The sequence below is a fragment of the Fusarium falciforme genome, chromosome 9 (genome assembly GCF_026873545.1).
Source record: "Fusarium falciforme chromosome 9, complete sequence".
NCBI lineage: Eukaryota > Fungi > Ascomycota > Sordariomycetes > Hypocreales > Nectriaceae > Fusarium > Fusarium falciforme.
Window position 1 is genome coordinate 206,290 of NC_070552.1, and position 26,652 is coordinate 232,941.

Sequence of the window (26,652 nt, forward strand, 5' to 3'; positions counted from 1 at the left end):
TTCTTATCCTTTAAGCCCTTTAAAATAACTTAAAGCTAAGTATTTAATACGCTATAAAGACCTATATAGTCTCTAAATATTAGCTATGTTACTAATAAAAAAGTATTTAATCTTAATATAATATTATCTAGAAATTATATTAGCTATGTAATTTAAAGGAATAAATTTTTATTTATTTTTAATTTAAATTTATAAAGATTTCTATCTTAGCTTTATAATATTAAGGAAATAACTAATTAATTACTTATTAATTATAATATATTACTTATTCATATATATTAGGCTTTAGATTTTATTACGTAATACTTAAAGCTTAGGATATATTTTTTTTATAAATATAATTATTAAAAAATTACATTTATAAATCTTATTATTATTTTTAACTAATTTAACCTTATATTAAATATACTTATTAAATATAATATGTAATTAAATAATATTTATAATTTTCATAAAATTAGCTTTTTTATATATATAATTATAAATATAATAATTAATATAAGCTTAGAAAGGTATTTAAAGCTAAAATTAATATAATTTAAAAACTAAAAATAAATTATAATTAGTTAAATAATTAATATAAAAAATTAAATAATTTAATTACTTATTATTAATATTATAACTTAACTTTATATTACTTAAAATACGGATTAAAGTGTCTTAATTTATATCTTAGAAATTTTAATAATAAGGGCTCTATACCTAAAGCCAAAGGTCTTAATAGGCTTAAATTAATAAGGTTTATCTATATAATTATTAATAGCTTTAATAATATACTAAAGCTAGCTCTATTTATAATAAATAGCTTATATCTTAACTACTTAAAGAGATTAAAATCTAACCCCTTATTATAGTAGCTCTCTCCTTTAATATTAACCTTCTAATTATAATTCTTAACTACTTAAAGAAATTAAAATCTTAAAGGATTATGCTTTTATTATTCTTATAAGAGGAGGTTTAATTATAACTAATTAGTTAACTAATAAATTAATTAATTAAGAACTAATTACCTAATAAATGATATATTAAAGAGATTATAATAATTCTTTATAAAAACCTTTAATTAAATAATTACAATAATATAGCTAATACTTATTAATATACCCTTTAATATAATTAAGGTAACTTTAATAAAGAGGTCTATAAGCTTTATAAAAATATAAAAAATACTTAAAATAAGCTATAAGTAATAATATTAAATAAAGGCCTTAAGAATATTAATATAAATATATAATATAATAAATTATTACTACATAAACCGAGAAAGCGCTGCTGGAGCCGCCAAATCGGGCGGAAAGCGTCGCCATTTTAGGCGGCGCCAGCAGTGCGGGAAGTCCAACGACCAGAGGTCGCGGGGCAGGTACAATATACTTACTTGACTGGCCCGCCCACGCACAGATCTCTTGCACGCGCCCAGGGCTGACATGGCGGGGCTATCAGGGCGTACCCACCCAGGGGAAGGGCCCCAGTTTCCGTCCCCCTTCTGCCTTCATCACAAAGGGCGTTCTAATTTCGACACCCAGCGCGTCTGTTTTCTGTTTCCTGTCATCGTCCACAATGGATCCGTCCCTTGCCGCCCAGAATAGCTATCCCCGAGCTGCGATGGCTTACTTGCTCTATAAATGGCAGCGACGGTCCCCTTAGCCTCCCGTTCTCGGTCAACTCGTTCGACACGGTCGCTCTTCCCATCATCCTTCGCAGCCCGCCTGTCTGCTCTCTTTCTCTCTCTTCCTCCCCGCAACCGAACGACTGCCAACTTGAGCCGAGCCGACAAGCAGCGAGCCCCAGAGCATCATTCACGTCCTCACGTCCCCATGGCTCAGTCTACAACCGCTACAGCATTCCGAGCCGGTCCCAACGGCGCCCCGGACAATCATGCCGACTTTCTCGCCCGAGTCGCTCAGCGAGAGGCGCGCAGCAGGGGCACCAAACGGCCCGCACCGCTGTCCGCCGAGGCGCATGAGGAGAACCGAAAGCGGCTGCGTCGAGTGACCTTTGTCAAGCCTGTGTATGCTGATGAAACCCAGATCAACGTCGCTGGCGTATTCAGGAAATGGAAGCGGTAAGTAATGGAGACTGTCCCGCTGAAGAGCTGTCCGTCTGACCTATTGGCCAAGCTACTGTCAGGAAAAGAAGGTCGGCGATTGGGAGACGACGTTGAAAGATCTACCGCGAGAGACGACGATGGATTTTTTTCTCTTCGTCTGCGGCAACTACAAAATCAAGTCGTGGGGTACTCTGGATGTGTATATTCGCCAATTCCAACAGTTATACACCACAGTCACGGGTCGTTTCATGGACCGCAATGAGTCGAAGGAAGTGTACAAGGTACGGCCCACTTGAACCTGGCCAGAAGCCAGCTCTTCTCCCCATACTTCTCCATGTATAGGAAGCGCTGACAGAGACTCCCGGCCAGTACAATCGTCATGTCTTGATCCCTCAGTTCGGCCTTCGTGCGCCCAACATCGACGCCAAGCCAGTCGTGAGCGCGGCCGGGTTGGAGGTCCTCCTGGTGTTCAACATGGCATACGACGAGAGCATCTTCCCCAGCGAACGGCACCGCGTCCAACTCGCCTGCTGCTACAAGATTACGTGCTATACCGGGGCGAGACCCGGCGAGCTGGTCGACAACGAGAGGCGAAAGCCCAAAGACGGCTCAACTCAGCAGCTCTTCGGCTCCAAGGTCGTGTCTTCGCCCAGCGCCGACTGCGAAGCGGGCGAAGGCCAGGATGACGATGTCGCGCCTGATGAGGCATCCCGGCGGCTAGACGTGCTGTTGTCGGCGGAAACCAAGGCACGCGGTCGACCCAAGGCTCTCTGCTACGAGGACATTCATCTGATGATTGTCCGCCACCCGAGGACGGGACGGGCAGTACCCGCCATGGCTATCAGGTTTACCCATCACAAAGGCGCAGATAACAGGCCGAAACCGTGAGTTGCCAACGTCCTACAGGCTGATCACGAACGGCCGATCTTCTCGATGCTAACTATCGCAGTACCGTCTTCTACTTTACGCCGACGAGGAAACTCGTTTTTTGTGTCATCAGCGACATCATCGCCCTCGCGCTTCACGACGGCGCCTTTGCCGCGGCGAGCTTGACAGACGCCTCTCAGGTGCTAGGGACCAAGATCCCTGCCTGCAAGCCGTCCACACAGCTACGGTGGAAGGAGTCTATGCTCAAGGTCCCCGTTTTCCGCCGCTTTGACCGCAATGGCGAACTCTCCAAAGATGAAGCCATGCTCTATGCCAAGTTCAGAGATGACATGGCTCAACAGAGCGAGAATGCGGGGTTCGAGGTTCGCTGGACGCCAAGGGCCGGCCGCAGAGGAGCCTCAAACGCTGCGAACGGTGCGTGACATCCCTAAGCTCTGGTGGTCTTCCGATCTGCAGATTGCTAATGTGCCCGCAGGTAACGCGCCGGACGCTGTCCGAGATCAGATGATGCGCCACGACCCCAAGTTTCTCACGTTTCACAGCGCCTACCTTAATCAGATGGTCGAGTTTGACTTGCAGAATACCTTTCTTGAGGAACAGACAGAGAGCGAATTGTACAAATTATTCGCGCACGTCAGCCTTACCCGTGACCCTCGTGCTAAACGGGACATGGTGCCTGCAGAAGTATGGGCGAACCTGCCACCCGATCCCGAGATCATTGAGCTGGAGCAGCGGCGAGCATTACTCAAGCAGGGGCGGCATCGTATCCAGGGTCTAGAGGCCGAAGAAGAGATACGCATGCTTACCGAGCAGATCCGACTCAAGAAGGGACGACGCGTGCACCTGATCGCAAGAGAGTACCGCCAGTATTACTTCTATCACCGTGACACCTGGGATATTGACCGGCACGCACGCGGAGAAGACGAAGACGAGTACGTGGAGCCTGTCATCCATGCCACTATACCAGAACGCAAGGGATTGGCAGAGATCCTCTGCCACCAGCCCGAGGACTTGACTGAAGACCAGATCTGCCAACGAAGGATCCAGTTCATCGATCTCATGGTGGCTCTCTGTCACAAAAGAGAGACGGTCAAGCGCTCCCGCGTCCGACAGAGCGCCAAAGCCTGCCTATCCATAAAGACCGAGCCTCTCGAAGCAGAACACGAAACGTTGCCCAGCCCTGATCGATTCCCTCTGCTCCTTCACGCTGCTCAATGTCCTGATTGCATCGGTGATGAGCGACTGTCTCGTGAAGAGCGCGCCTTTACATACTGCCGCCCGACTGTCATGAACGACCACTTCGATGACCAGCACCTGGTTAGGCGCGAGCAGGCTGAGCAGAGCGGCGAGAGGATCCGGTGTGAGCATCCCAAGTGCAGAGATGTCAGACTCCAACATTTGGACCACTTCCGGAGCCATGTCCAGAAGGTTCATGGTGTCACCCTGCGGACGTCAGAGCAAGTGAAGCAGAGGCGACAGCGCAAGGTAAGGCGTCGCCAGATGGTCAGGGGAAAGCGCCCACAGTAGGATAGAACCTAGAGATAGAACGACCAGAGCCAAAGTCTCTTCCTCCATGTCATAGATTCAGTAGAAGCAGCCTGTGCTGGAATAGAGTGCATCAAGGAAAGGAGTCAAGGTGTTTTCCGTGAGTTTGACCCAAGGTGACAATGGTCGGTATAGGAAGTGAAGTAGTTCACGACAGAGGCCGTTGAATTTTGCCAGCCCGTACTAAAATGCCCATTCTCTCTTTGAGCCAACACCCTGGACACTGGAACGAGAACCTGGATGTCCACGTCGATACCCTACTATCCCAAATCTCCCATGCGCCTATCCCCGGCTTCACGAGGGTGTATCTCTCGCCATCTTTGTTCCAGTAACTCTTCTTGGTAGGCCGGTACCGTAAACAATCGCAGCAGAGCGCTGATGTTCGCTTCGGCCGCCCGCGCGCATCTAAAGGGGCCAGCCTTCTCAGCAACGAGAGCATTCGAGGGCAGAGCGGCGGGGGGAGATATTTGTGCTTCGCCACGGAGGGAATCTTCACGACTAGGAATGAAGAAATCTGGAGGAGACGTCTGCAGGTGAGTGCTAAGCAGAGTTGGTCTATGGGATCGGTGACGTGGGAGAAGAGGTTGAGGAGCAACTCGGATGGAAGACGGACGAGAGGCGAAGAGATTCGGGGTACTGCGATTAAAAGCTGTTCATCCATTCATTAGATAAATCGATCTGAGTATGGGAAGCGTGTGCTCACCTCTTGTGGAATGATGAAGGGGACTGGGTCATGCGACGTCATCACTGGCTCTGCGATCGCGGTCGGCATGTTGCGCAGTCAGTCCCTGATGAGTCTGCACTCCAGACCATGGTCCTGAGCGTGAAAATGAAGGCGATGGTCTTTACGGAAGAAAGAATCGTCACCGACGCGTGGCTTTGTATAGTTATTACATACCTCGCATCGGCGTTCGCTGAGATGTTGATCAGGTTGCTCGCTCAGATGCCGAAAGTGTTGGTACATTCTTGGGAAGCGGCCTCGGGCAGCAATATCCTTGCAGGGCCCCAGCAGCGGAAAAAAAAAAAAAAAAAAAAAAATGATCCCTGTAGCTAGGCGCAACTTGTGTGTGAGGCCGATAGGATTAGCCAGGGACAGCGAATGCGGGGTGGTGCGTGATTGGTGGTGAGCTCTTCGATCTTCAACAGTACATTTCTACCATGACGTCAAAGGACTTCATCAACCGAAACTGTTGCCAGCAGGAAAAGGGGAACATTGATCCACCGAGCGCTGCCACGCAGTTTGATCGCCTGTTCCTGTCAGATACTGTATGCATCAAAAACACTGTATCTACTTGGCTACAAGTCACCAATCAAATGACGAGTCCCTTTTTTTTTTTTTTTTTTTTTTTAGCAAAGAAAGGGCGACGAAGATTGACGCGTGTCAACAGGCGGGTTGAAGAGTGTGCTAGTGTACCTGAGCAGCAATCTGCCTAAAGATTTGAGTGGGCGATCGACTTCGAACGTCGAAAGTCATGCGCAGATTTGTGCTTAGGCAAAAATCCGCCTGTGAGGATTTGCTTGGGCGCATCCCCAGGCACGTAGATGGCACGCAGACCTGCTTACGAAGAATTCTATCGTAGGCAGTCCTGCACACGAAACCTGCCACTTAAGCAGATCTGCCCGAGAGACAAGCCCCGCAAGCAGGTCTGCTTGCGCCAGAATCCGCGTACGCAGCTCTGCTTCGCCTATTTTCGGCTTAAGCTGCCAGATGCCCATGACTTCTTGCAGGGGCAGCGTCGCCCACGCCCAATGCTGCGGCAGGTTTACGCTCCCGCAAGTTTGCTTGTCCTTCTTCCTATGCTGACTGTCATACGAGAACCACTGCACATGCACATAGTCGCTGGATGCCCCTGGTGGGGGATGGTAACGACCTGTCCGGGGGGGTTAAATTTGCAGTGAAGGGGACAGCAGGGGACAGCAGGAGATAGGTAGCGACAGTAATTGAGCTCAAGTGGAGCCTCTGTTGCAGTCCTGGTCAGGATTACCCAATCGTCTGCAAGTGCTCTGACCACTCGCCCGCCCCCTCATAGTACCAAGCCTCAAACTTCAGCCTTAGTCAGGGAACAACTCTCCATAATGACCTACACTCTAACCAGGTCTTCAGTGTAATGATCCTCGACCAACAACCTCAAAGAATTGCATTCTCCTGCACCTTCTTCAACCGTAGCCTCTTCAACTTGAGTGGCCCTAGAACAGGTCCTGATTAGTGCATGCGCTACGTGGCTGGCTGAGAAATGGGTTGTGCTCGGCAGACAGCTTGAATCATCGTCATCTCGCGGCCGACTGCCGCCAATAGAATCGTTGAAGCGACCATCTCCCACTTGGTGCTCGAGGATGCTATTAAGAATAAGTCATGCGATCAACGACGTCTGCTCCAGGGCTCTAGCCGCGCAGACAATCGTCTGTCTGCCGTCTTTCCCGACGCTGGCGTTCTCCAAAATAAGTGACCCTTTTGAGCCCCCATGATCATTGCGAATTGCAAGGTTCTTCTCCTCAGCTGGAGAGCATAACGAGAAACTAGGCAAAAGGGGGGGGGGGGTTTGAGGAATCTCTCTGGGCATCCTCCTACTCGACCTTCTTGCTGAGCTTTTCATTGAGGCATTTCCCGCGGGGCTGCATGGCGGCGTCCTGGCCAACCGTTCTCATATCGAGGGCGCTCGAGCTTGGCACCGAGGGCGAGCTTAGTCAAGGTGCCTGTCTGACTTTGGGGCGGGCATTCTCCAAAAAAAAAAAAAAAAAAAAAAAGCCGAGAATGCAAGCTTCAAATCCCGCCAGACCAGTGGTTGGCAATTGGCCATGTGTTCTCCCGGTTAGCTCCATCCTGGACACTTGACAACGGGGTTAGCGGTGAGCTTGCCTTTAAGGGGTCAAGTGTCCGTCTTATCCGCCTCCGCGGCCGGCTCTCTTGCCGCCAGCACGGGGTGCGTTGGTCACGGCATGCCCCGCTGCCTAAAACCACTCTTACTACGATCATCCGCAGTTCGTCAACTCCGACTTTCAGACTCACAGCCATTTGCTCCTACCAGACCCATCGACTTGATCACCGCACGCAATAAAATGGCCGAAACGAATCCGCCAGGAAACCCGCCGACCTTAAGCCAGACAACGGGTGCCTCTGCCGACGTAGCTCCCGACGCTGCACCAGTCGAACTCGATGACGCACCGGTTCGTCATCCGCTGTATGCCCCACTTATCATCCGATGTCAAACTAACTTCGTGCGGCCGAACGATGCTGACTCTACCTTTGATGATGATGAGCTGTATGAGACTCATGGAGTATTCTGCTACGAGCGTGTTGCTTACAGAAGAACATCGTGGCGGACAGGGCCCCCGATGACGAACATTCTAGCGACGCCGGATACGAGACGGAAATGGCGTCCTGCCCCTCGACATCCATGAGCAGCAGCGTGCGCGACTACGCCTTCGAGAACAGCCGGCGCTATCACAAGTTCCAGGAGGGGCGGTACCACTTCCCCAACGACGAGCCAGAGCAGGAGAGGGAGGACATGAAGCACGCCATGATTGTGAACCTGTGCAACGGCAAGCTCCATTTCGCGCCGCTCGAGAATCCGCAGAAGGTCCTTGACATCGGAACCGGGACGGGGATTTGGGCCATTGACAGTAAGCGGCCTTTCTATACGCATACCCCTCTTTGCCCGAGGAAGCTTTAGGCATGGCCGGGAGATGCAGAAGCGTGGTAGACACAGGCTAACATAGGTTCTGGCAGTGGGAGACGAATACCCGGAGGCCGATGTTTTGGGAATCGATTTAAGCCCCATCCAGCCCTCCTGGGTTCCGCCGAATGTCCGTTTCATGGTTGACGATGCCGAGGCGGAGTGGATTCACCCGCCGGATACCTTCGACTTCATCCATATCCGACACATGACATCCTCCATTCGTGACTGGCCGAGGTTGGTGTCACAGGCGTACCGGTAAGTCGATTCCTTGCACGGTGGCTGCACATGAAGGAACCGAAGAGCAACAAAGAGAACCGGCAATGACGGGAAACTGTTCTGCAGGGCGCTTAAACCTGGCGGCTGGATCGAGCTGCAAGAGCTGCGTTTCGTGCTAGAATGCGACGACGGTACAATGCGGGAGGATAGCCAGGTGGTTGCGTTCCTCAACAACGTCAAGAATGGCCTGGCAGAGTTTAACATCGACCTGCTGGGAATGCAGAAGAACCAGCAAAACTTGCGCGAAGCGGGGTTCGTCAACATCGAGGAGATGGTATTCAAGGTACCGCTGGGCGTATGGCCGAAGAAACCCAAGATGAAGATGGTTGGATTATACAACAGGAGCATGATTTACGACGGCCTCCACGGCATTGCCATGGGGCCCTTCACACGGGGGCTGAAGTGGACGCCGCAAGAGGTAGAGCTCTTTCTGGTTGGGGTACGGAAAGGCTTGATGGACAGCAGCCAGCACGGATACATCCCGTTCCATGTTGTCATAGGTCAGAAGTCATAAGTTTGGACACCATGGGAAATGCAACAACGGTCCCTAGTTTATTTTTCCTCAAGACGAGTTAGCACCTCGTTTGCTAATGTTGGGAGGAGAGTGGAGGTATAAGGGCGCGAGAAGGGGTCCAGGCTCCTCCTGCGGTACCGAACCTCTCCAGGCGTCCCAAGTCATCGATACGTCTGCCTCATGATCCCCAGATAAAGAACTGTAGTATTATGATTGGTGGAGAACGCAAGATGATGCCATCGGCCAGACTTGATGTCCAATCAGACGGACCGCTACTTCCGGCGCCATGTCCACGAAGTCCATGATGTTATGCTGCGGTCGTTGGAGCAAGTGCAACAGAGGCGGCAACGAAAAGAATGGCGTCGCCAAATGGTGAGGAAACAGCGCAAGCTAGTACAATAGAGAGTAGACATAGACCCGTCGTTAATAAATAATGATAAAACTTTGCCGTGTGTTGTTCCAGCCCTTGTACGACGCCCTGTGATGTCTTAACCCCAGCAGCCGCCAGAAGCCTACATGCTTTGTCCAAAATAGCAGCCCAAGTAGCGTCAGAAAGGCTATTTTAGGACTGTTGCCTGAGACCTACACCCCGACCCCCCAAACAACAACCAGAGAGACCTCGGAGCTGGCATCGCATCTCAGGCCCAACATGTTCGTGGAACTTTAGCCAGGTCCTCCAACGATGCTGATGGTGCTAGAAAGAGCAGCCAAAAGGCGGCCGGTGATGCATGCGTCGCGGATAATTAGATCCGAGCCCCTCCGTCTCGCCGCCTGTGTGCGTTACGTCATTCCTCAAGCAACGAGAGGGAATCAACCAATCCAGCGACAGACGCGGTGGCTCAAGGGGCCTCACCACACCGGCTTCGCATATAACGACGTCTTCACCATCCTGTCGGAGCTACCTAGTTATGTAATAGAGCATCGCCATGTCCCGGGCGCTTTCCGTACGAGGTAACTGTCGGGACCACTTTCTGGTCCTTCGCTTCCCAGTGGCTTGGTTAATGAGCCTAATCAGAATATATCTTTAAAATTAGAAAGCATCCAAAACTGGACTCAGTGGTCCTGTTTGGGAGCTAGAGCCTCAGGTTGATAGCCTTACCAAGGCCCTGCCCGACCTCAGGGACCTAAATTGGGCACTAGAAAAGCGATAAATCGAAACTATCGACAAAACCTGGTCTAGGAAATGTCGCTGACTGGGTCTGCTCGAAACCATCGACAAAGCTTGGCCTGGGAAATGTCGCTGACTGGGTCTGCCGACGAAAGATGGCTCCATATTAGGTCAAAAGTCAGGGCTTCTTCTGGTCGCGTTTGTGGTGGATGGAAGATTTCCTACGGCCATCAGTGGCTGGACGATGGCAGCACGTGATAGGGGTCTTGAGGGGGTGGGACAGATTATCAGAGTTTCTTGCAGCGCATAATGCACTTTGAACAGCCACATCAGCCGCGGCAGGGTCCGTGCTCGCTGACTTTACGTAGAACGCTGGGCAGCCCCCGGAGGTGGTCGGCACTGTTGGCCTTGGCCATTCTTTGTTCCTCAACGCTCCTTTGCACAAACCGCAACTGGTTTGCCTCTCCTGTTACAGAAATGCAAATTTGAGCTACTAGTAGCCCGTAGTCAGATCATCAAGTTATTAACCCCAATCCTGCTAGTAGCCTGTAATAGGATTATCTTGATGACTCACCCTCACCACCCGCTGCGCTACCTACATCCGGTCCTCTGCGTCACTCCAATCAAAATCAAGGCTATGACATCAGTGTCGATCGCGTATGGATCACATATCAAGGTCGGAACCTGCTCTGGCTCCCAGCAGAGTATCGTCCAGCGACGTCAGCAATCACGGCATCGACTGTCGCTCTCGGTTGCAATTCAGGACGGGTCTTACTATTCCGGTTCACGGGGGACGTTCGTTAAGGTGCTACACTAACCAGGTCGGTCTGTGTATTGATCCAACGGTCAGTCCTCTGTTCTATATGTTTTGTTTAATCTCTTTCTTTTGGGCGGTCGTAGGGGTCGGCGTGAATTTAAATAACCATTTTAGTTACGCCGAGATGGTTCGACATCTTGTATGACGTCAGACCTCCTTTGCTTTTGTATCCTTGGCGAAGGTAATCACTTGGGAACGTGGAAGCGTGGCATGCTTGACACAATGTATATTCTTTCCAACGAGCTCATTATTGCTTCTCTATCAGGCCATACTGCGGTCCCCTCAGTCAATGGTACTTTGTTTCCCCAAGACTTCGACAATCAGTCGACTGACGCAACCTTACGGGGTGTTCGCCACTCTGGCTGGGGTATAAGCACTGACGGTCTATGGATTGTAAAAGATGGAAAGGGGATGGTTTGGCTACCTCTGGAGTATCGCGCGTTGAAATCGGCTGTGGTGGGATCAACGGTCGCTATCGGCTGTCGTTCAGGCCGTGTACTGGTGATGAAGTTCTCTTAGAGCGGAGGCAGGTATATACCCTGGGAACGATGTGGAAGAGTCCTGTGTATCTCGGCCCAAGAGTAGCTATCTTGTTTCATCCTGCGTACTGTTCTCCTCTCCTGGCGCCCACTTTCCACCAGACGATTTTGCAGCCCAGGATGAAGCCTCTGATCTGTTGGCATGCGCAAGACTTGGGCAAGGGGTCCACTCAAGCTGCAATTGAAACGTTGTCTTGCAGCTCTCGGTGGTGCACTTCAATGAAACGTTTTCGACAAGCCATTCTTCGAATCGAGCAAGAACCGGACTGGCCTCAGAGGGAACAAACCCCACGGGATTCATTGTTCCTGTTGTGTATTCGTTGTTCGTTGCCATGCCGAGATTATTGAGGATCAGGCTGGTCGATCCGCGCCCGAGGTCAAGCAGGCTCGGCGGTGGTCGTGACGGCGCTTAGGTGGACCACTGAGATGCTCTTTTTCGTCAGCCGTACCATCTCCTCACGTGGCGCAGCCTGCACCAAAAAGTTCCCGTCGGAGACGAGAAAAGTCCGCAGCAATTCACCTCACACGACCAGCATGGCCGAAGTCTTCGGCACCGTGACTGGCGCTTTGAGCGTGGCGGCCTTGTTCAACAACTGCGTCGACTGCTTCGAGTACATCCAACTGAGCCGCCATTTCGGTCGAGACTTCGAACGCTGCCAACTGAAACTCGACATCGCCAAGATCCGATTGAGTAGATGGGGCAAAGCAGTCGCGATCAACGACGACCCACGCTTTGCCACCGACGCGCCTGACGACAGAGATTCACGACAGGTCCAAGCGATCCTGGAAGAGATCGAACTGCTCTTCCAGACCGTACAGAAGTCATCGAAGCGGTACGAGATCGATGCCAGGAAAGATGATTTGGTGCGCCTCGAAGAGAAGGACATGCAGCCGGTGGTTCGGAGACTGCATGGCCGACTGGGGGTTGTCGCTCACCAGAGACAGAAGCGAACGGGTTTGTTAGCGAAGGCGGCGTGGGCGCTGTACGACGGCAAGAACTTTGACAGGCTGGTAGAACAGATCACGGGATTTGTGGATGATCTAGAGAAGCTGTTTCCTGTGGATACCACGCGTCGTAAGCTCGTGGAGCTAGAAATTGAGGAGGTGGACGATGAGCCGAGCTTGATGGCTCTGCAGGACGCTGCTGCCGGTACCGATAGTGTCTTGTCCGAGGCCGTTACGGAGAAGATTGAAGGAATCGCAGGGAGAAACTATGCAAAGGACATCAACAGCGAAGGGATGGCGAGGGTGCGAGTCGGGAACGAGTGGAGCGAGACTGCCTTTGCTCGTGGCACGGGTATCGCGGATCGGACCGCGAACCTAGCCGATTCTGTCGCGGCGAAGGGTACGTCCGCGGTACACATCGGGAACCAGTATGGCGGACGGGGCATCTTTAATTAGGGCCGGATTTTAACTTTCATCTATCTACCTTCTATATGTTATTTCGTCCAAGGGCGATGTATATACTCATCCACGCCAAAAGCTGCCATCCTTGTCGAAATGAACGCTATTCATCTAATAAATTCATCGTATATTTTGGGATCTACCCTCGAGACCGGCGCGACCCCCCAATCTTCGCTTCAGTATTCCACCGGGCATCCAGCCTCCCAGTGTCCCCTGCATCCACAATTCATGCAACGTCCTGACTCGAATCTGCGATTGCGGCCTTCCATAATGGTTACACGACTTGCAAAGCAATCATCTACCCCATGACCCCATGTATCGCACTTATAGCACCTGATATTTCGCGTTATTCTGCGGGAATATGTGCTCCTAAGGAATAGTCTCGTGTCCCGACTTTGCGTTGGGATCGTATCCGAACCGACGTATGCTCGCATACCTGTGGACAACGGTTAAACCTAGCTCGTGACGAAGATAAATTGCATACCAGGGTGTTCCATAGTAATCTGCTCCACGAGAACCGGCGAGTCGAGAATCTGGAACGTCAAATGAGTGTTGTTGTTGCCAATTTGCACCTTTGCATTTCCAGATGCGCTGATCTCGCCGGCATTGTTGAGCGTCATTATTGCGTAGTTCTTAGCCTTGGATTGTTTGCTGGAGGCCGAGCAAGATTACCAGTGCCGCGGGATTTGACGCGTTGGCAAGATGGAAGACGCGTTAAGTCGCGGCCCCACGCCAAAAGAAAATGCTCTAAAGGTGGGGCACTTCCTCACTGACCATTCCGGTGAGAGCATCCGCCCCCGAATGATGAGGTAAGTGCTACAAAATAAGGCTCGGCCTCGGCTCGGGACTCGGCTCGCTTTTCCGGTTCTTGGGCAACTCTTGGTTACGTGCCATAACTGGCCAATCGGTGGATGTATTGGCTCATCGGTCCATCAGTCCTCCGTTCTAATTTGTTTTTTAAACCTCAGTCCTTTGTTGGGTTGTAGGGGTCGATGTGTATATATATTCCCATTTTAGTTCTTCAGGGAGGGTAATCACCTGAGAACGAGGAAGCATGGCATGCGGAGAAGATTGGAGTTGCGGGGAATCAAGAGCTAAAAGATGGAGAGAGTGGAGCGAGACTGCCTTTGCTCATGGCATGGGTATCGCGGATCGGACCGTGAACCTAGCCGATTCCGTCGCGACGAAGGGTACGTCCGTGGTGCACATCGGGCACCAGCACGGCAGGCAGGGCAACTTCGATTAAGGTAATCTCTTGACTTTGGTTCGTCCACTCTCTTGGCTTTATTTCGTCCCTTGTCGATGATAGAGCTACAAGTTTCCAACCGCAGTCAGGTCCAGGGCATAGAAGCGCGACTAGTACCATGCAATGTACCTCGTGTGTCAGCGCTCGAGTGGACGTCTCCGCTGCCGTTAGCTGACTGCCTCGAGGATAGTGTTGACGTGACGCGCACATGGTGGAGTGAGCTCGTGGGAACGCGGTCGGCACGGGGCGCGTTTGGGGTCGCACACACGGCCCGGCCTTGCGCGTTCGCATCCAGCACTCCACGACGCGGCGACCAGACTGCAGCCTAGCTTCCGGCTTCTGGCATATGTTGTTGGGCTGCCTCATTCACCGGCCTGTCCCCAGATTTTCCGGAGAATAATCGCAGCAAAATGGCGTCCGCAATTTCTCCCAACCATCACCATCACACACGAGTGCGGCTGGTGCTGAACGGGAGGATCGGCGCAGCCTATCCCATCGCAACACGAATGCCTCCCTTACTGATTCGCTGTTGTGCCATGCAAAGATCAGGCGTGGCTTGTGTTGCTGAGTGAGCCATCCATTGCACCAAGCAGGCGCCCAATTATATAAAAATTGCTTGGAGGCCTGCAGACGAACGTGGGTACTTGAATTAAGACTCTCCGGGGAGAGGGGCAAGTAAGATAGACTGACGTTAGGTGACGTGTTTACTTGTGCAGACGACCTGCCGCCGTCAATATGGCTACCCAAATCATTCCAACGGGGAGCTCGACCATGACAGAGAGCGAAGCGATCATATCTGTCCAGACTGGTCAGCAGTCAATTACCCAAGATGCCCTTCCCACGGCTGACAATTCTTAGAACAGGGCAAAGTCCCAGTCAAGTATAGCGACGACGACACTGTACTTGACATGAAACGTCAACTCGAGGCTTCCCACGGCTACCGTATTGAGAGTCAACAATTCTCGTTCTCCGGCGGGGTTCCCGGAGACCCGGTCGAGGAAGTTGGAGACGCAAGACTTGTCCGGGACTTCGCCCGGAGATCAGGCACGCTCCGACTGAACGTGAAATTTGCCCACGTGAATAAGGCGGCAGCTGAGACAGGCACGGCCTTAGGAGACGACAGAGTCCAGCAGTCGACTTCTAACAATAGCATCGGCGATTTGAAGATGTCTGACACTGGGCGAGTCGTCGTCGGACAATATCACAGTGAAACGGCTGTAGCCAGTGGAAGCGGCGGAATCTCAGGAGCCATCAACACGGTCACTACTGCATCGGTCATCGGAGAAGCCAGATTGAGGGTCGGGGACAAGTTTGGCGGTCGCGACCCTGATGAATAATTGGATGGGAGTGCAGAACGGCGCAAGGATAAAATGAGTGTCGAGCGCATTGTGCCAATGCCAGTAGTACATTAGAGGGCTGCTTGTTTGTTGGTTCCTTTAATGCGGTGACGCCGAGGTGAAATAAAAAACCATGGATTAGATGATTGATTCGATGCTTCTGCGACAAGGCCTTACTTTAGCGGCTTTATTCCACCTTCCAGTCGACGGTCGCTGGCGCAGACACCCTAAGGTGGGCTGATTGTGTGGCTTGGCGAGATGTCCACTGCAAGCCCTCTGCACAAGCCTGAACTACCAGCGTTTGCAGGCTTGCCCAACGCGGTAAACTGGGGCAGCATATCAGTTGTAATGGGCTGGTTCTGCTGGAAAGCCGAGGAGGCAGCGGTGTCCAGGCACGCAGTCGGACGGTGATCGCAGTTCGATGATTGCGGTGACCCTTGCGGCCAGGCCGACGGCCTCGGCCATGGTAGGGAGATAACGCTCTGTAGGTTTCGAAGGAGTCTAGCTGGCGGTTCAACAGCTTGAGATGAAATTATCTGGAAGCTACAAGGCGACGGCCAATGAGGCTCATCCATCCTGCAGCCTGAGCACGCACACCCACACAATACTAGCGGAGGGCGCTTGTGCGCATTTTGCAAGGATGCGCGACACCGTACATCACTCTGATCACTCTGTTGGGAGACATGCGACGGCTTACTACGACGAGAGTGAAAATGAGCAAAGTCGTTTGTTCTGTGGAGGGGCTTGCCCATGTCGGCGGTCTTCGTCAAAGGAGGTCTGACGTCATACAGGATTGTCGAACCATCTCGACGTAACTAAGATGGTTATTTAAATTCACGCCAACCCTACCGACCCTCCAAAAGGAAGAGATTAAACAAAACATATAGAACAGAGGACTGACCGATGGAATAATATACCGACTGACTGGTTAGCGGTTAGTGTAGCATCCTAACGAGGTGCGTTCCCCGTGAACCGGAATAGTAAGACCCGTCCCGAATTGCAACCGAGAACGACAGTCGATGCTGTGATTGCTGACGTCCCGGGACGATACTCTGACGGGAGCCACAGCAGGTTCCGACCTTGATACGTGATCCATACGCCATCTGCACTGATGCCATAGCCTTGATTTTGATTGGAGTGACGCAGAGGACCGGATGCAGGTAGCACAGCGGGTGGTGAGGGCGAGGGCACGCTCAGGTCGAAAGTGCCAACATTCGTAAGAAGACGAGCGCCGGTCTCGTCGAAACGGATAGTATCGAGAGGCCTACCTACATCGAGCGTCGCCTGGCAGTGGCCCGTCGTGGCATCCCAGATCTTGACGGTCTTGTCCCATGACGCTGATGCGAGGCGCTGGCCGTCGGACGAGAAGGCCACCGACTGAACCCAATCGCCATGGCCCTCGAGCGTCGCCTGGCAGTGGCCCGTCGTGGCATCCCAGATCTTGACGGTCTTGTCGCGTGACGCTGATGCGAGGCGCTGGCCGTCGGGCGAGAAGGCCACCGACCAAACCGCACTGCCATGGCCCTCGAGTGTCGCCTGGCAGTGGCCCGTCGTGGCATCCCAGATCTTGACGGTCTCGTCGTATGACGCCGATGCGAGGCGCTGGCCGTCGGGCGAGAAGGCCACCGACCAAACCGACCCGCCATGGCCCTTGAGCGTCGCCTGGCAGTGGCCCGTCGTGGCATCCCAGATCTTGACGGTCTTGTCGTCTGACGCCGATGCGAGGCGCTGGCCGTCGGGCGAGAAGGCCACCGACGAAACCGCACTGCCATGGCCCTTGAGCGTCGCCTGGCAGTGGCCCGTCGTGGCATCCCAGATCTTGACGCTGTTGTCGTATGACGCCGATGCGAGGCGCTGGCCGTCGGGCGAGAAGGCCACCGACTGAACCCAACTGCGATGGCCCCTGAGCGTCGCCTGGCAGTGGCCCGTCGTGGCATCCCAGATCTTGACGGTCTTGTCGTATGACGCCGATGCGAGATGCTGGCCGTCGGGCGAGAAGGCCACCGACTGAACCGAACCGCGATGGCCACCGAGCGTCGCCTGGCAGTGGCCCGTCGTGGCATCCCAGATCTTGACGGTCTTGTCGTATGACGCTGATGCGAGGCGCTGGCCGTCGGGCGAGAAGGCCACCGACCAAACCGCACCGTCATGGCCTGTGAGCGTCGCCTGGCAGTGGCCCGTCGTGACATCCCAGATCTTGACGGTCTTGTCGCGTGACGCTGATGCGAGGCGCTGGCCGTCGGGCGAGAAGGCCACCGACCAAACCGACCCGCCATGGCCCTCGAGCGTCGCCTGGCAGTGGCCCGTCGTGGCATCCCAGATCTTGACGCTGTTGTCGTATGACGCCGATGCGAGGCGCTGGCCGTCGGGCGAGAAGGCCACCGACCGAACCGAACCGCCATGGCCCTTGAGCGTCGCCTGGCAGTGGCCCGTCGTGGCATCCCAGATCTTGACGGTCTTGTCGTCTGACGCCGATGCGAGGCGCTGGCCGTCGGGCGAGAAGGCCACCGACTGAACCGAACCACCATGGCCCTTGAGCGTCGCCTGGCAGTGGCCCGTCGTGGCATCCCAGATCTTGACGGTCGTGTCGTGTGACGCCGATGCGAGGCGCTGGCCGTCGGGCGAGAAGGCCACCGACCGAACCGGCCCGCCATGGCCCTCGAGCGTCGCCTGGCATGCATCCCAATCCTCTGCCATAGCCGGTTTAGTTATAATCCAATCCGGCTCTTCCCTTTCGAACAGTTTCCTCGTCATGCTCCGCCTAGGACTAAAGATAAGCGCCGACGCATATGTCTGAAGAGGCGCGTTCCCTATCGCCCATCCGTGCGACAGGATAAATCGGCGTGCATCTCGGACGAGGTCGAATAAGCAGGACCCATCGGACCGTTCCTAGTAGAGATACTAATTAGTATGTCGGTTCCATATGATTCAAGCTAACTCGCCTACTAGCAATGTCTCGAGCTTCGTCATCGCAACCACGCCTCCCGGTATGTCTCGGAGAAGACTTAGCGCCTCGAGCCAGTAGAGGTACTTCTTGCTGAGAAATTGATGGACTATGCCGTCGTCCTGGAGGTCGTCGATGGGCATCGACGTCCTATGCCAGATTGCATCGCTTAGGTGGTCAACCCAGTAGATGCATGAGTACCGCACCGGGGCTAGCGGGTCCGGTTCGGGCTGGCGGACGTCGTCGACAGAGGCGCCGGGGTGGTGTAAGTCGTACAAATCGCGTCGCAACATATCAGACATAATCTGTAACGATCTCAAGAACATGGTATGATGTGCGGCTGCAAATCCATGCTGGAAAATTGCATTCGACTCCTTGCTCGTCAGGAAATCCTTGACGGACTGATGAATGAGATAGACATGGTCATCCCGGATCGAAAGAAACGAGGCACACATATCTACCACAGATCCAAGGTCATCGGAGACATTTCGAGGCAAACAAGACAGCGCGCCCAGCTCACACAAGCGGAGAGGCCGGTAAGCGGCAGTTGCCGCCGAAATAACAAGGCGGCAGAACTCGCTATCCTCAGGCTGAAGTTGCTGAATGTGATGCATCATTCGTTCGTAGAATGGCGTTAGGCCCGACGGCATCTGCTTGAGGACACTTAAGACGTGCCAGCTCTGGACCTTCTGAAGTTCCTGCGCGACGAGAGCAACCCAGAGGAAGGTTCCATCGGCCTTCTGACGCATCTCATTCCGAACTTGATCTTGCAGTGATTTGTTCCCTTTCAGCGATACGAGGTGCAAGACTTTGTGGTCGACGTACGTATTGACGGCTTGGGTGACATGGTGTTCGTTCAGCTCCAGGCTTAGCCTCGTTTTTGAAGCAGCGCGATGCAGCAGCAGCTCAATATCGGGTCTGTTTCGGCTGGAGACGATCCACTTGACGTAAGCAGACGCAGATGCGCTCTGGACAATAAAGTCTAAGAGTTGTGGTAGGTCTTGCTCGCATTCGTCGAGGGCGTCGATGATCATGTAGCAACCCCCCGCGCGACGATCGCCAAGCATGCTAAGCAGAGCCCGGGACAAGGTGTAGAACCCGTTTGTATCTTCGAAGAGTTGTCGACCTGCATGGTCGTATTCGCTTTGGATGTGCGAGATGAGCGATGGTTGTTGACAGAGCAAAACGTACATCAGTCCTCGCAATACGGCTACCGCCCTGTTGAGTCGGGAATCGGTCCCTTGGCAGAAGAAAAATGATACGGGACGTGAGTGTGTTGGCGAAAGGGACAATTTCTTGAATCGGCGCGACATCTTCACCGCGAAGTTACCGAACAGACCACCCTCGTTCGCGTTGACTATTTCCGCCCGTGACTGCGATAGTTCGTCGATGATCCCGCACAGCAACATCGTCTTGCCCTTGCCGGCGTCGCCTTTGATCCAGAGCAACCGGCTGTCTCTGTCGTTTCGCCATCGCCGAAAGTCCTCGTGATCTAGAACCCACTTGTACGAGTCCTTGAGAAGGCCACCCTTTGTCTGCTCGATGCGCGTCTTGTCGTCGCGGGGGTCGGTCAATCGTAGGTCGGCAAGGCATCGATTGCGGTTCGGTTCGTTGTAGTTGTGGACTTCAGTGTAGTTGTTTCCAACCTGAATTCTGCTTTCGCCGCCGGCGTTCACGTCCCGGACGAGGTTTTTCGGTCGCGCCGTGCACTCCTCGCTGTTCACCCACGCCATTGTGGCATTGGTGATGGGAAGAATGGTTTCGTGCCCAAGCTGAAGCAGGCTCGGAGTTGGCTGCGGGCGGCGCTTAGGTAAACCACTGAGATCCCTCTTTCCTCAGCCGTACCATCTCCTCACGTGGCGCAGCCTGCACCAAAAAGATCCCGTCGGAGACAAGAAAAACCAGCAGCAATTCACCTCACACGACCAGCATGGCCGAAGTCTTCAGCACCGTGACTGGCGCTTTGAGCGTGGCGCTCTTGTTTAAAGACTGCGTCGACTGCTTCGAGTACATCCAACTGAGCCGCCATTTCGGTCGAGACTTCGAGCTACACCAGGAAAATCAGCTTGCGGTGAGGGGATGAGGGATGCGGAGAGCAGGGTCAGAGGGGCAGCTGCAAATTCGCTCCCGTGTGTGATATGGCTGCAGACGAGGCGCGTAGCCCACCAATTATCAGCGTCATCTTGTTGCAGATTGCGCCCGGGACGGCTCAGCGACAGATGACTTGGGGGAGAGAGGCAGCCAGTTAGAAGACCTTACATTCAAAGATCACAAGTCGACGAGCTCGTCAAAGCCTCACGGTCAGTTCTGCCCCGCTTGCAGGGTGATTTTTTTGGCCTAGATTATAAGGCAATAATGAAGAAGACTCCAAGGATGATGCTGATAGAAGCGGCCCGTCAGCTCCACGGTCGTGTTCCAAGCACCTGATCACGTGATTGATGACATAATGACCAGGCCGCGGAAAAGTGCGGCTAATTCCGAGATAGTAATGACGGAGTATTCGAGCTGGGCCCAAATAGACTCGCTTCCGGTCAGCATCGCCAATGAGAGTAGATTCAGGAGGTCCTCCGAATGGCGCCTGACCTCGTATCATGCACGCTCACGACGAGAAAGGGGCAGGGCGTTGCAGAACCCTTGTTGAAGATGGCCTCCAAACAACCGACCAGCGACAAGCAAGGCGAGAACGCCATTCTATTCCAGGATGGCGTTGCCGTGAGCCTCAAGGCACACCGGTCAGCCTGTTTGCCGCCGTGCATCCCACTTCGCGGTGATGGTTGTCAGCTTCCAGCCCGCCCTACCTCTCTCGCCTGTCTCCGCTATCGACGGCATGCCATCAGAGCACGCTATTGCCGAGAGATTGAAATGCTCAGTAGACGGGGTCAAGCAACACTGGTCCATCATGCAAAAGATTGAGGGAAAAGATAGCAAGGGGCGAGACAATAAGCGGCGAAAATGCAAGAGCAAAGCTTGATTAAGCCGCTAGATTGTGACCGCATTCATCGGCTCATGTTACACATCTGGCTACATGTTGTCTATGAGACTTGGGTTACGATACTGCTAAGCTCGGCACGACGGAGGAATTTGGGCCACCATCGACGCAGCTATTCGTGGGTACGGGGTTCCACGAATCGTCCCGGATTACATGTGTGCTTGAGGCAGGGGGATGGACGAGCATGCTACTCCGGAGCTGTCGGGGTGCAAGGCTATCAGATGGGTCACGGAAGCGGAGGTATCCACCCAAGCCCCGAGGCCCTGTGGCCCCGTTGAACTCTTCGACACCTTGTACACCATTTCCTTCGCGGTGCTGGGCCACAGACCGATCCCAATCCCCACCGAGGCGGGTTGGGCCTGCCCGTACATTACTGTTCGTATGCTTCATGTTGTCAATTCAAAATTATTCCTCTCCAGATAAGTCGCTCATGTTCTCCCACGCAGCGAGAGCTGCCACCGATGACGCTGTATGCGGATGGTCTGTACCGAGCACTCGCTCTTGTAGGACAACGCAGCTTCGCATTAGGGTTAAAGCATCTCTGGTACGGTCTTGGTCTTTCCAGATAATGGCCAGGTTGTTCATGCTCGTCAGCGTATCGGGATGCTCCTCTCCCAGCACTCTCTTCCTCGTCTCCATCACTCCCACCTGTAGCGCTTCCGCCTCCTTCCATCGACCTTGGTTCATGTATGTCGACGCCAGGTTGGCCATGCTCGTCAGCGTATCGGGATGCTCCTCTCCAAGCACTCTCTTCCTCGTCTCCATCACTCCCACCTGTAGCGCTTCCGCCTCCTTCCATCGACCTTGGTTCCAGAATGTCGACGCCAGGTTACCCATGCTTAACAGCGTATCGGGATGCTCCTCTCCAAGCACTCTCTTCGTCGTCTCCATCACTCCCACCTGTAGCTCTTCCGCCTCCTTCCATCGACCTTGGTTCATGTATGTCGACGCCAGGTTACCCATGCTTGTCAGCGTCGAGGGATGCTCCTCTCCAAGCACTCTCTTCCTCGTCTCCATCACTCCTTCCTCTTGCGCTTCCGCCTCCTTCCATCGACCTTGGTCCATGTATGTCGACGCCAGGTTGGCCATGCTCGTCAGCGTATCGGGATGCTCCTCTCCAAGCACTCTCTTCGTCGTCTCCATCACTCCCACCTGTAGCGCTTCCGCCTCCTTCCATCGACCTTGGTTCATGTATGTCGACGCCAGGTTGTTCATGCTCGCCAGCGTCGAGGGATGCTCCTCTCCAAGCACTCTCTTCCTCGTCTCCATCACTCCCACCTCTAGCGCTTCCGCCTCCTTCCATCGACCTTGGTTCCAGAATGTCGACGCCAGGTTGTTCATGCTCGTCAGCGTATCGGGATGCTCCTCTCCAAGCACTCTCTTCCTTGTCTCCATCACTCCCACCTCTAGCTCTTCCGCCTCCTTCCATCGACCTTGGTTCCGGTATGTCGACGCCAGGCTGGCCATGCTTGACAGCGTATCGGGATGCTCCTCTCCAAGCACTCTCTTCCTTGTCTCCATCACTCCCACCTCTAGCTCTTCCGCCTCCTTCCATCGACCTTGGTTCCAGAATGTCGACGCCAGGTTGGCCATGCTCGTCAGCGTATCGGGATGCTCCTCTCCAAGCACTCTCTTCCTTGTCTCCATCACTCCCACCTCTAGCGCTTCCGCCTCCTTCCATCGACCTTGGTTCCAGAATGTCGACGCCAGGTTGTTCATGCTTGACAGCGTCGAGGGATGCTCCTCTCCAAGCACTCTCTTCCTTGTCTCCATCACTCCCACCTGTAGCGCTTCCGCCTCCTTCCATCGACCTTGGTTCCAGAATGTCGACGCCAGGTTACCCATGCTTAACAGCGTATCGGGGTGCTCCTCTCCCAGCACCTTGGTCCTTGTTTCGACTGCTTTCCCGCTTAATTTTTCTGCCGCCGTGTAGTTGCCGATAGTCAACATATACCATGCACAATTTGTCAGCAAACGGGCCCAGTTCGGCAGGTCCTCATCTTGCGGCTTCTCCTCTAATACAGACTCGATGTGAGGAAGTAACAACTGGCAAGTTGGCCATGTCTCGAATGCACCACTTGGGAAATGTCTGGACATGGACCGCAAAAACACTTGTCTCCATCGTTCCGCATCGTCCACCATGGATATCCAAGCTCGTGTACAAAATTGAACTAGGGAATGCACCTCACACATATCTTGTGCTGCTGTCACAGATACGAGCGAGTAGCCACGGAGGACATCAAGATCATCCTCAAAGTCGTCACTCTCTGCATCTCTGTCCACATTATCCGTCAAATCGGTGCTATAGTCGTGAAGCACAAACTCAGGAATGGCCTGCGGATTGAAGAAGCTCATGAAGGAGAGCAGTTTCGCCGCAGATGGTCTCTCGCGGCGTATCTGTTCAAAGGTGACTTGCCATGTCATAACCACGGAGTTAGAGACGGTCTCATCTCGTCGAAGGTCCCCCGCGTCTTTGTTGAGGAGACTGCCCTTCTTCTTGTCGCTCTCCCGGAAGGCATCCAGATATGTTTTTACTGATGCGCGGGGGGCGCGACGGTTGATGTACGCCGCCGCTTGGGTGATGGCCAGCGGGATACAGTCCAGAGCCTGGAGAAGATCGGCAGCGGCATCCTTGTCAAAGTCTCCGTTGAGCTTGTTCCGGAAAAGGTGAAGGCCTTGGGCGTCATCCATGGTTGAGATCCGATAGATAGCCTTCTGGCTACCTGTCAGCTTTTCAGCAGCGTCCATGCTGCGTGATGTGACGAGGATGGTTCCACTACGGCACTTCGGCAGATATGCCGTGAGTGGTCGCTGATCGCTCTTTACAACAGTGTCCTCGTCCGTTGGTTGGTTTGCTGCCTTGTTCCCTCTGGCATTGGTGCTGGGATGAAAGAGGTTGACATCATCAGCATTGTCCAAGACCATCAACCACGAGCCAGCTTCCTCGGTCTGCAGCCAGTCGCGGACGAGCCCGAGCACGTCGATGCCGGGGTCATTTCGCCTCGGCAACTCTAGCCTTTGTGCAATAGACCGGTAGGCCTCTTCAAATCTCGGTTTCGAGCTCGCGTGAACCCAGAAGACGCTGGTTTGCGGTGCTTCGTCGTGGATGTGATGCGCGAATTGGATGGCAACCTGTGATTTACTTTGGTCGGTCAGCGCAAGGCGGTCCTCAAAGGGTGTTCATGTGGTGGCCCGTACCCAAACCCGCCCATGCCCACAAGGGCCATGCGACCGGTGGAGCCTGTATATTGCTCCCTTAGCCATGTAAGAATATCCGGCCGATCGACGAAGTCGGGATCTCGGTCGAACGGGACGTAGAAGCAGGGTTTGCGAGCAATTGATCTATCTCTGCGCGGTTGGAGCGAGACGCCTTCGAACTTCTGCTGTATGTCGAGCAAGATTGTACTGCGATGGTGTCAGCAGGTTCTGCCGAGCCTTCTGGATGGCGCGCCCACTCACGTCTGGTCGATTTGCAGACACCACATGATGGCTTGGCTGTAGCGCTCCAGGTTAGAGATGATCCCGGTAACCTCCTTGCTATCGAACGGCCACCTGAGGGCACGAAGTCCGAAACGGCGCATCGCCTTGCGGGCCTTGCCCGGATGCAGCCTGTTCTGCACTTGGACCAGCTCTGACGTGCAGCCATTGACAGAGTCCACCAATTTTCGCGACGTTGCAAGCGATTGATTATTCGGGTCATTGAGAAGACGCCGAGCTCCTTGGAGGCATTCGCCTAGGCTGCCCAGCTGACTCTGGAGGCGTGTGATGTCGGCCCTAGCGTTTCCGACGGCGGTGGAGTAGTCGGAACAGAGCTTCGCGACCTTCGCGGATAGGTCGATGATAGCGATGACGCTTGCGGCGAGGCCTACCGCCTCAGCCATGGCAAGCGATGATATTCTGACGGTCGAGCAGTGCTTTTGACGCAGTCGAGCTTTCGAATCAATAGCCCGAGACGAAAGTGTTGAGGAGGGAGGGGGATCTGTCGACAGGTACCACGGCAGATGCCCAACGAGGCTGTGGCGGGGTGGAGTCACGCCTGGATTCCTGCCAAGGAGGTAAATGCGCTTTGCGCATTTCGTAATGATCGGTCCGTCACAGCACCTCACTGTACCCGGGAGACAGGCAATAGCTGTTAGTAACGAAGGACGAGTACAAGATTAATCTCCATGAGGGCGCTTCACCCTATCCATGTTCGTGGCCGAAGCCCCTTAGCGCCGCTAAGGCCCATCCCCAGATCAGCAGGCAAGGAATAGGCCGTTAGCCCCAGCTGACCCTAGCGACCGATTGACCACGAAATCGGCAATAGGTGTATCAGCAGGATCAATTGTCTCCTATATCAAAGACTTTTAACACTAGAAGAGCTCAGACAAATGAGACGTACGAGCAAACTACGAAGCGAGGCCGTGATCTCCCCCGATGAATGACAACTTGCGCAATGCAAGACCGGATCCCCAATCCTCGCCTACCCCTCAATTAAGCCACCCTGTTGCCTGCCGACACCAGAACCTCCTTGTGGACGAGGGTGGCTGCCACTAGTAAGACATTATGCGCGGGAGGGACCATCGGCTTGAGTGGGTACGGTTCGAGTACTGAATATGTTGGCTGGTCAAGTGGTGCTCAAGGGCCGAAGACACGGAGATAGGAAGGGTCACGAATAGAGCTGCTTGGATCTAGGCTTCTTATGGATAATTTAGTTGCTCGGGACTAATATACATGGATCTTGGTAATGTCTTGTCTCACCCAGTCGGACATTTCCCAGGCTAGGTTTTGTCGATAGTTTCGAGCAGACCAAGTCGGTGATATTTCCTAGACCAGGTTTTGTCGATAGTTTTCCTAGGCTAGGTTTTGTCGATAGTTTCGATTTGTCGCTTTTCTAATGCCCAATTTAGGTCCCTGAAGTCAGTGCCTTGATGAGGTTATCAACCTGAGGCTCTAGCTCCCAAACACTGAGTCACGGCCAAGTACCAGGTCAGGCGGTCTGGCGAGGCAGAACCCAGCACGTGACAAGATCGCTGCAGATGTGAGCAGGATCTACTATGGTGTGAGTGAGCACCACAGGTATTTCCCTGGTGAGCATGATAACCATGCCCTCTGCCAATATAAACCCAGCACGACCGGTTTATCCCTTGGGAACCCTACGATCGTCACAAGTTACCTCATACAGAAAGGGCCCGGGGCATGGCGATGCTCTATTACATAATGAGGTAGCTCCGACAGGGAACCCATACATGTACGTCTAGGCGTACAAATATCAAATGTGGCCGCCTTCCGGTACCAATCTGGGATTGGGTACGGGTTGTCGACGTTCGTGTCCACGGGGC

At 53.2% G+C, this 26,652-nt stretch overlaps 6 protein-coding genes across 6 annotated transcripts; 4 read left to right on the top strand and 2 right to left on the bottom strand.

Annotated features, from left to right (window-relative positions):
• Positions 1-1,622: 1,622 nt before the first annotated feature.
• Positions 1,623-4,462, top strand: NCS54_01098000 (Hypothetical protein; the record flags this gene model as incomplete). Its single annotated transcript, XM_053156267.1, has 5 exons — positions 1,623-2,062; positions 2,118-2,328; positions 2,417-2,931; positions 2,997-3,349; positions 3,411-4,462. The coding sequence occupies 5 exons, from the start codon at positions 1,623-1,625 to the stop codon at positions 4,460-4,462; spliced, it is 2,571 nt and encodes an 856-aa protein (XP_053012242.1).
• Positions 4,463-7,537: 3,075 nt separating this feature from the next.
• Positions 7,538-8,947, top strand: NCS54_01098100 (Hypothetical protein; the record flags this gene model as incomplete). Its single annotated transcript, XM_053156268.1, has 4 exons — positions 7,538-7,645; positions 7,786-8,101; positions 8,208-8,412; positions 8,500-8,947. 4 exons carry the CDS (start codon positions 7,538-7,540, stop codon positions 8,945-8,947), a joined length of 1,077 nt encoding a protein of 358 aa, XP_053012243.1.
• A 2,890-nt stretch (positions 8,948-11,837) lies between these two features.
• NCS54_01098200 (Hypothetical protein) lies at positions 11,838-12,812 on the top strand (the record flags this gene model as incomplete). Its single annotated transcript, XM_053156269.1, has 2 exons — positions 11,838-12,275; positions 12,357-12,812. 2 exons carry the CDS (start codon positions 11,838-11,840, stop codon positions 12,810-12,812), a joined length of 894 nt encoding a protein of 297 aa, XP_053012244.1.
• Positions 12,813-14,796: 1,984 nt separating this feature from the next.
• NCS54_01098300 (Hypothetical protein) lies at positions 14,797-15,398 on the top strand (the record flags this gene model as incomplete). The annotated part of the gene is made up of 2 exons (XM_053156270.1): positions 14,797-14,869; positions 14,920-15,398. The coding sequence occupies 2 exons, from the start codon at positions 14,797-14,799 to the stop codon at positions 15,396-15,398; spliced, it is 552 nt and encodes a 183-aa protein (XP_053012245.1).
• A 948-nt stretch (positions 15,399-16,346) lies between these two features.
• Positions 16,347-20,075, bottom strand: NCS54_01098400 (Vegetative incompatibility protein HET-E-1; the record flags this gene model as incomplete). Its single annotated transcript, XM_053156271.1, has 2 exons — positions 16,347-18,287; positions 18,345-20,075. 2 exons carry the CDS (start codon positions 20,073-20,075, stop codon positions 16,347-16,349), a joined length of 3,672 nt encoding a protein of 1,223 aa, XP_053012246.1.
• Positions 20,076-21,736: 1,661 nt separating this feature from the next.
• Positions 21,737-25,212, bottom strand: NCS54_01098500 (Hypothetical protein; the record flags this gene model as incomplete). Its single annotated transcript, XM_053156272.1, has 3 exons — positions 21,737-24,473; positions 24,530-24,736; positions 24,791-25,212. The coding sequence occupies 3 exons, from the start codon at positions 25,210-25,212 to the stop codon at positions 21,737-21,739; spliced, it is 3,366 nt and encodes a 1,121-aa protein (XP_053012247.1).
• Between the last annotated feature and the right edge of the window lie 1,440 nt (positions 25,213-26,652).